We start from the raw sequence: 10451 nt of genomic DNA, 5'->3' as shown, positions 1-10451 counted from the left end.
AATCCGATTAGTTGGCAAGAACTTACACCGCGCGATGACCCGGATTTTCTCTCCTCTAAGTTAACGAACGCTCGAACCCATTTCATTTTGAGTCGACCTAGGTGAGACCCACTCAAGCACGGTCCTGATAGAGACCAGCGACTCGTATTGTGTGTCTCATGATCAGCAATCAAACCCAAGATAATGATGCGGTGAGAGAGCTGATTGCCACCACCATCACTGTCATATCGTTATACTGGGTAAGAACCCACTGGTTTCCACCAGCCACAGGGGATCACTTGTGTCCGTCCGTCCGTCCATCGTGCAGGGAGGGGCTGGGTGGGGAGGGAAGGCTGGGTGGAGAGGGGAGGGTGGGGAGAAAGCTAGGTGGGGAGGGGGAGGGTGGGAGAGGGCTGGGTGGGGAGGGTGGGGAGGGGGCTGGAGGGGAGGGTGGGGGCAGGAGGGGTGGGGCTGGGTGGGGAGGGACTGGTCACCCCGTGGTGCCCTTATAAAACTCAACGTTTAACCTACTCACGCCGGCTTGTGCCCGCCCTCACAGTCGGGCATATTTGCGGAATACACCACGCCGCCGTTGACCCTGGCCATTGACCGAGCAACCCAATGTTCCTACCAGCTCCCTCCGCAGGAATGTGTTCTTTCCACTATCATCCACTGTTGGATGAAACCCTCCAGAGACCGTCGGAATCTCTCACAATTCCACGATGCAACAATCCATCAGCTCCTGTGCACGAGCTGATTCATTTGCTCCTTCATCAGGGCCGTACGTCTTCTCGTGAGAGTTACTTTGGATGGCCACCACCACCACCAACACCACAACCACCGCACATAAAACCCCCAACTGCCAAATACACAAACACATTTGAACAAACGCTGACTGTTAAACGGCCCTTCCACCAAACAGTGCAACACGCAGGCTTAACAAGCACACTTCTGTGCACGTATTGACTAACTTTAGCTTACATACGTGGCCTGATTTATACACTGTATATAAAAAATAGGCTCAGTGTGCCCCATGCTTTCGCTCTTGCCTATAATAATATCCCAACCATCATCATCATCACACACACACACCTCGGCAATTGTGCATGTGGCTATGGTTCACTGATGAGTGCTAAACATATGAAGCCAATCAGAACCTCTGGTTGCGAAATTATCAATTGAAAAAAAAAACGTTTTACAAGGGATGTCCATTGATAAAATTTCATTCAGTGACTAAAATAAACATTTCCATTGCTCATGCTCATACTGTGGCATACGGTTCTGTTACAAGCACCTATGAAGGCTGGCATGACACGTGAGGCACCACACACACACCCTGTCGTCTTTGTCTCCCGAGTGCTGATATATGTGATCACAATCCATTGGGTATGAATTCAAGCCTGAATCGAGCTAAGGCAGGCACACCAAGATTGAGATAAAAAATTGGTCACTGACGTTGTACTCCACGACCAGAAGTGAAACGTGGGTCTCCAGGATTGTACAGCCCTGTACTAATCATTTGACAATCCTCTAAAATCAGCTCCACCTTTTATTAATCAATATTTGTACTACCTTACACAAACTTACAAACACATGCCACAGTACACACCACGGCCGTAATTATAATTAAATGTCCCCCCCAATATATTGCTATAAAAACAATAATTGCTAAGCTATGTAAATAAAAACAACAATTTGCTAAATATTGGCCACAATATCTAGACTTATCTTCATATAAATCAATGCATAGATTTCTGTTTATATGATTGTGGTTATGGTTGTACTTTATTAATCCCGAATCTCAAACATTACATACAATGAAACAAGAAATAGTAAAATAAGAAACAAAAACAGAGAAATGTAATACAATACACTATTAGACATTGTAAAAATAAATAAATAAAGTCCATCCCATGTGTTAGTGAAATTTTTTTATATTTTAGGCAGGAAATGAGTTTTCTAATTTAGATATTTTTCTGGGTTGGAACCCCCAGACACCCTGGAAGATTTGATCCCCCCCCCAATGTTGACTCCATGGCTACGTCCTTGGTACACACACACACACGCATATACTATACACAACAACGGCGAACTACCACTCATTGGTGATGACTTCATTCTGGCACTTGTGCCAGGCTATGTGCACGTTCAGGCCATCACGGGAGGTGTGGAATGCTCGCTTCTGCCAGGTCAGGGGACATGCCCAGGTACCAAGGGTTGACTGAGATGTTCGGCACTACCCTCCCCACTGTGCCAACTTGCTACGTTCCAGTACGATACAGAATCTGACCCTGCTGACGAGACTCAGAAAGTTAAAACGTATCTAAACTTTTATATAGACAAAGAATAATCCACGTTTAATGAGAAAGGGCGTTTGTATATGTACTCCATATTCAACGCTTTATTTAACCAGGCGAATACCCGCCAACATTAATTTTCTTTACAATGGAGACTGGGGGGGGGGGACAAATATTGGATAGAGACATTCATTAACATTTGGCTATAATTAAATTGCATGTGATTGATTGTTAATCTACACAAGTGATGTGACAATGCAACCACAAAAGGAGAATACAGAGAATGAGTCATTTCCCATTCCAACAACCACCACCATCATCATTAACATCTCCATCACCTCGACAACTTCCACCAATTAAACTAACTCCACTATCACTAATACTTCCAAGTTAAACATCACCTAGGTCCCATCACATCCGGGACATCAGACATTCGGTCCCATCAACCAGATGATTACTCCAGTGGTCAAGTCAGGTGCTCAGTCATTACGCTTTTTGTGCAGATATGAGTCCCGAAGTTATTTTTTTATTTGTCCTCGGAACTGGAATATACCGTGAAAAATTAGAATGTTTTTTTTTTGTGTGTGTGCAGTCATTGGTGACCGGGATGAAAGCAACAACACTTCACACTCAGGAAACCGCTTCAATCTTGGTTGGCTGGACCTGGAATAAAACTCATGTCCTCTCAATCAACAGTGCCGGCTCAGTGCACCTGACATTAACAGCATCAGCCTCCTGATTCGTAGTGTAGCGTGGTCGCCGTAGCTCCAGCTGATGCAAGGCATGAAATGGGGCCCCCTGTCCAATTCCCCCCCCCCTCCCCCCCCCAATCTTCGTCACGCAGCACTTGTGTTTTCCTGTGGCCTGTGGGCCCACACTACACCATAGGTGGCGAGATGTTAACTGCCTCGCCTGGTATGCAGGAGAGGACCTGAGTTCAATACGGACCCTGATGCCTGCTGTGTATTTGGAGTTTGCATGTTCTGCTCGTCCTCCGGGTTTTCCCTACACTTTTGGAAACATGCGTTTCGAGTATTTGGCTGCTGTACATTTCCACATGATAAGCCACTTCGTTGAGCTATCATTTGTGGCCAGATTGCTTCCGAAAAAGAGCTATATAGCTCAGTGGGCCTTACCTGTAAAGAAAAAAAATAGTTTATAGTGTGCTTGTACACTAAATAGCCATGCCATCGATCGTGAGCTCTCAGGCCACCACAAGTCTCTGTGTCACAACTCCTCTCCGGAAGTTAATTTCTCATGGAATATTTTAAGGGGGGCATTCGATCCACAGTCTTCCAGATTGTGGAAGGTGTAGCGGATAAAACGTTGCCAGACGTCAGGCCCGCACAACTACGGCTGAAATGAAAGCCCTGCTGCACCCGACCGACGCGCATTCGTCTCAACTACCTACACCCACACGCCTCCACCACCATGCCTTCGTAATGTTTGTACACCACATTTCCCCCACCACCGCCGCCGGCACCGCCGCCACCGCCGCTGCCATCAGCCACCAGCAGTACTCCGGCGGGGCCGAGCCGCGTGGGCACGCAGCAGCCGGGCGGCGGTGGCGGCGCAGAGGCACGTCCGCCAAGCGAGCTGAGCAGCGTCTGGATGACGGCGTGGTTGGTGGAGGGGACGTGCGCCGGCAGGGGCAGGTGGCAGGGCCCCTCGCAGCGACGCGCCTCGTAGTGCAGCGGCGCGATGATCCAGCCGTCCCAGCCCAGGGCGCGGAAGTCGACGCGCAGGGGACGGCGCGAGCACCGGCTGGAGCCAGCGGCCCCACCGGCGCGGCTCCTGGCCCCGGCTCTCGCCAAATTCGCCGTGGGTTTCTTCCGGCGAGCGGCTGGAGAGGTGGGCCCCGCGGGGGGCCGCCTGCTACCGGTCTTTCGCTTCGAGCGGCCGATGTCTCTCGACGGGCTTTGGTTGGCGATGGAGAACCGCGCCGGGAGAGAGGTCGACGGTGCGGAGTTATGGGAGAAGGCGGAGGGCGAGGAGGATTTGGCGAACTCGGAGAAGATGTTGCCGCGTCGCTCGGCCCGGCTGTAGATGACGAGGAGCGCCTTCTCGACGGCACCGCGCCTGGCGCGGCTCAGTCCGATCTCGGAGGAGGGAAGCAGAGCGGTACCACCGTCCACGTGGCTGGAGGCCGTGAGCTCCAGGCAGAGCAGACGTGCGGTGGGGACAGGTCCTCCTCCTGAGAGCGATCGTCGTATTCAGAGACACAATAACGAGAATAATTGCAATGATAATTTGATTGTAGACAGCGTACGCATACAAGAGCATTACGAGAGTTCGAGAGTGAAACACAAGAGACGGGTCAGATGGAGCAGCAGTGGAGTGACACGCCGTTCGCAAACCGCGTCAAATTGTTCAGCAGAAGCACCGACGATGAGCTGTGCATTGCCACCAACGCCACCAATATCTCCATTGCCGTAACCACTGTGAGGACGTCCATCATCGCCTCCACTACCACATCAATTTCGTCGACAAAACTACCAACGCCTCTGAGTCAACAGCACTAATACCCTCATTAACATCTTCAACACCACCAGTACCAAAACTACCTCCATCATAATCACAGCACCACCATCCACCACCTTCAACCACCACATCCACTAATTAAATCATAAATCGTTTTTTATTTTACCAGGTAAGGCCCACTGAGCTACATAGCTCTTTTTCAGAAGCGACTTGGCCACAAATGATAGCTCAACGAAGTGGCTTTTCACGTCGAAATGTATAACAGCCAAATACTCAACGCACGTTTCTAAATGTGGAGGGGAAAACCGGAGGGCCCGGATAAAAAAATCCACACGACCACGGGGAGAGAGCGAGACATGCAAACTCCAAATATACAGCAGCAGGCGTCAGGGTCTGGATCGAACCCACGACCTGCTGTATACCAAGCAAAGTCGTTAACATCTCATAGCCACCGTGGTGATGATGAGAGAGAGACACGCAAACTTGAAATATACAGCAGCAGGCGTCAGGGTCTGGATCGAACCCACGACCTGCTGTATACCAAGCAAAGTCGTTAACATCTCATAGCCACCGTGGTGATGATGAGAGAGAGACACGCAAACTTGAAATATACAGCAGCAGGCGTCAGGGTCTGGATCGAACCCACGACCTCCTGTAAATCAGGCGAGGTAGTTAACATCTCATAGCCACCGTGATGATGATGGGAGAGACACGCAAACTCCAAATATACAGCAGCAGGCGTCAGGATCGAACCCACGACCTCCTGTAGACCAGGCGAGGTAGTTAACATCTCATAGCCACCGTGATGATGATGAGAGAGAGACACGCAAACTTGAAATATACAGCAGCAGGCGTCAGGGTCTGGATCGAACCCACGACCTCCTGTAAACCAGGCGAGGTAGTTAACATCTCATAGCCACCGTGATGATGATGAGAGAGACACGCAAACTCCAAATATACAGCAGCAGGCGTCAGGGTCAGGATCGAACCCACGACCTCCTGTAGACCAGGCGAGGTAGTTAACATCTCATAGCCACCGTGATGATGATGATGAGAGAGAGACACGCAAACTTGAAATATATACAGCAGCAGGCGTCAGGGTCTGGATCGAACCCACGACCTCCTGTAAACCAGGCGAGGTAGTTAACATCTCATAGCCACCGTGATGATGATGAGAGAGAGAGACACGCAAACTTGAAATATACAGCAGCAGGCGTCAGGGTCTGGATCGAACCCACGACCTCCTGTAGACCAGGCGAGGTAGTTAACATCTCATAGCCACCGTGATGATGATGATGAGAGAGAGACACGCAAACTCCAAATATACAGCAGCAGGCGTCAGGGTCTGGATCGAACCCACGACCTCCTGTAGACCAAGCAAAGTCGTTAACATCTCGCCACCGATGGGGCCATCACCACCACCGCCCCATACCACCACCGCCCCATACCACCACCATCACCACCGCCGCCCCATACCACCACCATCACCACCGCCACCCCATACCACCACCATCACCACCGCCACCCCATACCACCACAACCATCACCTCCAGCAGCAGCAGCAGCAGGTCCCATCGCTCCGAGGACATCAAACACCTCCCACCGCGGTGTCCCCAGTCCAGCTGCTGTCATTAGCTCTACCACCCTGGTGGTGGTGGTGGAGGTGGTGGCGGTGAGCGGGCCACTCGATCCGCACGGTCTCAGCTGCAGCACGGCTCGGCGAGACACACGCGGGCGGCGGGAGGAAGAGGAGGAGGACGGTGCCGGGCGCTTGCGGAGAACCCGAAGGTGTGCGGCCAGAATTGTGTCACCCCGTGGCAGGGCAGAGACGTTGAAGAGGAGCTGCTGCCTCGTTGGGGAGTCCGCTGAGTCTGGCGAGAGCGGACAGAGAGAGAGAGGTCATCCACATTTTCATATTCTTAGGTTTTTTCGGTAAAGTCACGTAGGTAAAAACATTAAAAAGTAAAATAAAATAAAAATTAAAAATCACGACGTTTCGGAGGCAACACAAGCTTCCGTCTTCAGGTGGTACCGTCACAGCCACGACAGCTGTATCAAGTGTGGCTGTGACGGTACCACCTGAAGACGGAAGCTTGTGTTGCCTCCGAAACGTCGTGATTTTATTTTATTTTACTTTTTAAGGTCGTCCACATTTTGAATTCTTTCACCGGTCGGTGTAATTCTTTCGAGCGCACGTGTTGTGTTTGGTTTGGTTTGGTTCAACGCAGCAGCAGCAGCAGCAGCAACAACCGCCGTTGCACATTAAGTGGCGGTGATGTCACCACGGCACTTCAGAATCATGTGTGTTTTAGACTGGAGGAATCAGATGAGCCGTGAAGCTCTTTTTAAATCCTTTATATTAAGTTCGCTTGCTAGCTTGCTTGCGTGCTTGCTTGCTTACGACCGTGCAAATCTTTCGGTCGTTTTTTAACCCACTTCCCGTGATCCAATCGAGCTGACATTTTGCACACAGACTCGTTGTGCGTGACAATTTATTTTCGTGAAATTTTTTTTCCAACATTTTCCACTTTTTAGGAAAAATTTTTTTTTCATATTTTATTTAAAATACCAATGTGATAAAAATGAAACTCTTACTCAAGAAAAACAGAAATGAATAATAAAATAAAACCGATGCCACGCATATAAAGGATTTATAGTGAAAAACTTTGTTTTTACGGGTGATTTTTTCACAGATGCCAAACTGGGTGCACATTCAGGCCACGTGAAGTTTCGAATGCTCGCTGCAGACAATGAGATCCCCCATCTCACCCCCAGGTGTTACGGGGTGACTGGCGAGACTTGAAGATGCACAGGATTAAATTTCGATTTAAAGCTTTCGTGACTGCAGGGATTCATCTTCTTGGTTCTTTCGGTAAAGTCACGTAGAAGGAAAATAATAAAACATAATAAAATAATTATCAGTGAGAATTATTTTATTATATTTTTCTCAGTGAGAATTATTTTATTATGTTTTATTATTTTATTATTTCCCTTCTACGTAACTTTACCGAAAGAACCAAGAAGATGCACAGGATTCATTGGGTGTTTCCACAACGCACCTGTACCCAGATCCACGAAGCCGGACACTGTGTTGCAATTGACAGCCACGTTGCTGCAGCTGCTGCTCCAGCTGCTGTTGTTGTTGTTCGTTCCGGCAACTATCGGCGATTTGAGCAGCTCCATCATGAAGCGGTGCGGGGTGACGGTGCCACGGGACCAGCAGTGGCACCGGGCCGAGAAGAGCAGCAGCAGCGGTGGCAGCAGCAGCAGCAGAAGCAGCAGCCTCCGTGCACAGCAAGGGGACATGGTCTCCCTGCTGATTGATGCTGGCTATGTAGGCGTGTGTGTGTGCTCTCTAAGTTTGTGTGTACTCGGTGTGCGTAGGTGATGTATGTGTGGCGCTGCTGGGTATGCGTTCTGTTGGTGCGAGGTGTAATTAAATTTGTGTGCGTGGTTTGGGACTTAGTTGGGGTTGGGTTTGTGTGTATGTATGGTCGGTTTTATGCTTGTGCCGGGTGTGCAGGTGTGTGTGTGGTTGAGAGTTGTTTGCGTGAATGATTATGTATGCATGATGGGTGTAAAGTTGGTTCTTGCTGTGTTATAATGTATGTGTGTGCTTGGTAAGTGTGCTGTGTGTGTGTGTATGCTGTTTGGTTTATAGATTGGTGTTGTGCCCTGTGTGATTGATACCGTGTGTGTGTATGTGTGATGGATACTGTGGGAGTGTCTGCGTGTGCTGGGTGTGTGGGTTGGTGCTAGGGATGTGTGTGGTTGGTGATGTACGCTTGAGTGATGCTCCTGTGTGATCAGATTGCCGTGTCTCTCTTTTGTTTCTTTACACCCGGGTTGGGGCTTTCTCAGTCCATTCGTCTGTTGTACTCGCACTGACTGAGCGTATCACCTGTTCACCGTGAATTATAATCAACGTCAACGATAATACAGGAATGACAAACCATGCCTTAGTAAAAGATTTAAAAATATAATTTCAAAACATCACAAAAATGCAATATATACCATCACTTTGTCAATCATATTATATCAATACGTTAAATTCATATTCATTAAATTCAGAGCTTAATTTTAGCTGCAGCTCGTTGGAGCTGAGCTCAAGGAAAATATTTTTTTCTGGCTGTTGGAAGACCCAGGAAAATATTCCATGAAATTAAGCCTCGATTAAAATGTTATGATACATTACTCATTAATACATTTTTTTATAAGAACGCACAAATTTAAAATACTGTTTTGATAATACGAAATATAAAGAATTTCATAAACAATCATCATTTTAATTTAAACATAACATTACACTATTTTATATGAATGCAAAATTGTTTTTTATATTTATACTGTACAAAGTAAAAAAACAAAACAATATAGGCTACAAACATTGTGGAAAAGTGGATCTTACTGGTATCGTCCAAAGCGGAACCAAAATGAGCTGTATGTAGCCTTAGAAACACAAGGATGATCCAAATAATAAATGTATCGCCAAATTTGGAGTGACGAGTATCCAATCATACCTGCACACACACACACTGCTCCTTGCCTGACTGTGCTTGGAGTCTGTCTGCTTCTGCTGAGGCCCCTTTCATTTTATACCGACCACGCAATGATGTAAAACCTGGTTCCTATGCTCCAGATGCTGACGAAAAGCCAGCCAACCATAACACACATGCACGCGCCTGTACACACACACACTGGTGCCAGCAAGCATACAGCCCAGCTTTTAACCAGGCACTATAACAACCAACACATATACTCGTATACTGCTGGATGAGGGCCTCCCAAAACGCCCATAAAATTGGGGTCAATTGACTATACTTCATCTTCTTGGTTCTTTCGGTAAAGTCACGTAGAAGGGAAATAATAAAATAATAAAATAATAAAAATAATAAAATAATTCTCACGACGTTTCGGCCACAACGCAAGCAGCCGTCCTCAGGTGAAAACCAGGTCTGTCGAGACGCTGTCGTTGTGGCCGAAACGTCGTGAGAATTATTTTATTATTTTATTATTTTTTCTTATTGTATTACTTCCCTTCTACGTGACTTTACCGAAAGAACCAAGAAGATGAATCCCTGCAGTCACGAAAGCTTTAAATCGAAATTTGACTATACTTCACCACACTCTACTTGAGCATAGACCTGGCAACATAGAAGTACAATACAACAATGGATTTTGCTGCACTGCTCTATGCAGCCCTATGACGTCGTCGCTTTAAGATGTTCTCTGTTCATTGCGGCATGGCTCACAGGGCTATAATACATACAACTTGAAACTGTTTAAGAATGGTGGTTACTGATCCAGGCATGATCCAGGCTCAACGCTTCCGAGTTGTGGAGTGGTCGGGCGCAATGCAGGTTATATATGGCCATAGACTAATACACGGTACTACTCATATAAATAAGACAAACATCTCCCTATAGCCTTTATATACCGTTGGGATAAGTACTTTCAGCGAGTACCTATTAAGGCCGGCACGGCACACGAGGGGGTGGGTGGCCAACACCACGCCCGGCCGCATTTGTCTCCCCAGTGTCGATGTTTACACACCTCACCAGGTACTCATTTGAGGCTGTGCCGATCTAGGGGAGGCCCAGATAATCGTCATTGGCGTTGGCCGTGAGCGGGAATTGAACTCAGGTCGTCGGGTTCGTAGTGCAGCTCGCTAGCCGCTACACTACCGCTCCATAC

General features: G+C 48.0%; 1 protein-coding gene across 1 annotated transcript; it reads right to left on the bottom strand.

Annotated features, from left to right (window-relative positions):
- Nucleotides 1-3679: 3679 nt before the first annotated feature.
- On the bottom strand, nt 3680-8929 carry LOC133340862 (growth/differentiation factor 7-like). The gene is made up of 3 exons (XM_061549304.1): nt 7817-8929; nt 6299-6628; nt 3680-4467 (listed from the first exon to the last, which is right to left on the bottom strand). The coding sequence occupies exons 1-3, from the start codon at nt 8061-8063 to the stop codon at nt 3680-3682; spliced, it is 1365 nt and encodes a 454-aa protein (XP_061405288.1). The 5' UTR covers nt 8064-8929.
- Between the last annotated feature and the right edge of the window lie 1522 nt (nt 8930-10451).

Source organism: Lethenteron reissneri, chromosome 10 (assembly GCF_015708825.2).
Source record: "Lethenteron reissneri isolate LAM-NWPU_2019-01 chromosome 10, ASM1570882v1, whole genome shotgun sequence".
Classification (NCBI taxonomy): domain Eukaryota; kingdom Metazoa; phylum Chordata; class Hyperoartia; order Petromyzontiformes; family Petromyzontidae; genus Lethenteron; species Lethenteron reissneri.
This window is presented reverse-complemented; position numbering and strand designations above follow the sequence as displayed.

Coding starts and splice junctions, on each gene's coding strand:
- LOC133340862 (XM_061549304.1), bottom strand. CDS start 8,063: ATGTCCCCTTGCTGTGCACGGAGGCTGCTGCTTCTGCTGCTGCTGCTG. Junction 6,629..7,816: donor CTTCGTGGATCTGGGTACAG/GTGCGTTGTGGA, acceptor CGCTCTCGCCAG/ACTCAGCGGACTCCCCAACG. Junction 4,468..6,298: donor TGCTGCTGCTGGAGGTGATG/GTTGTGGTGGTA, acceptor CGCTCTCAGGAG/GAGGACCTGTCCCCACCGCA.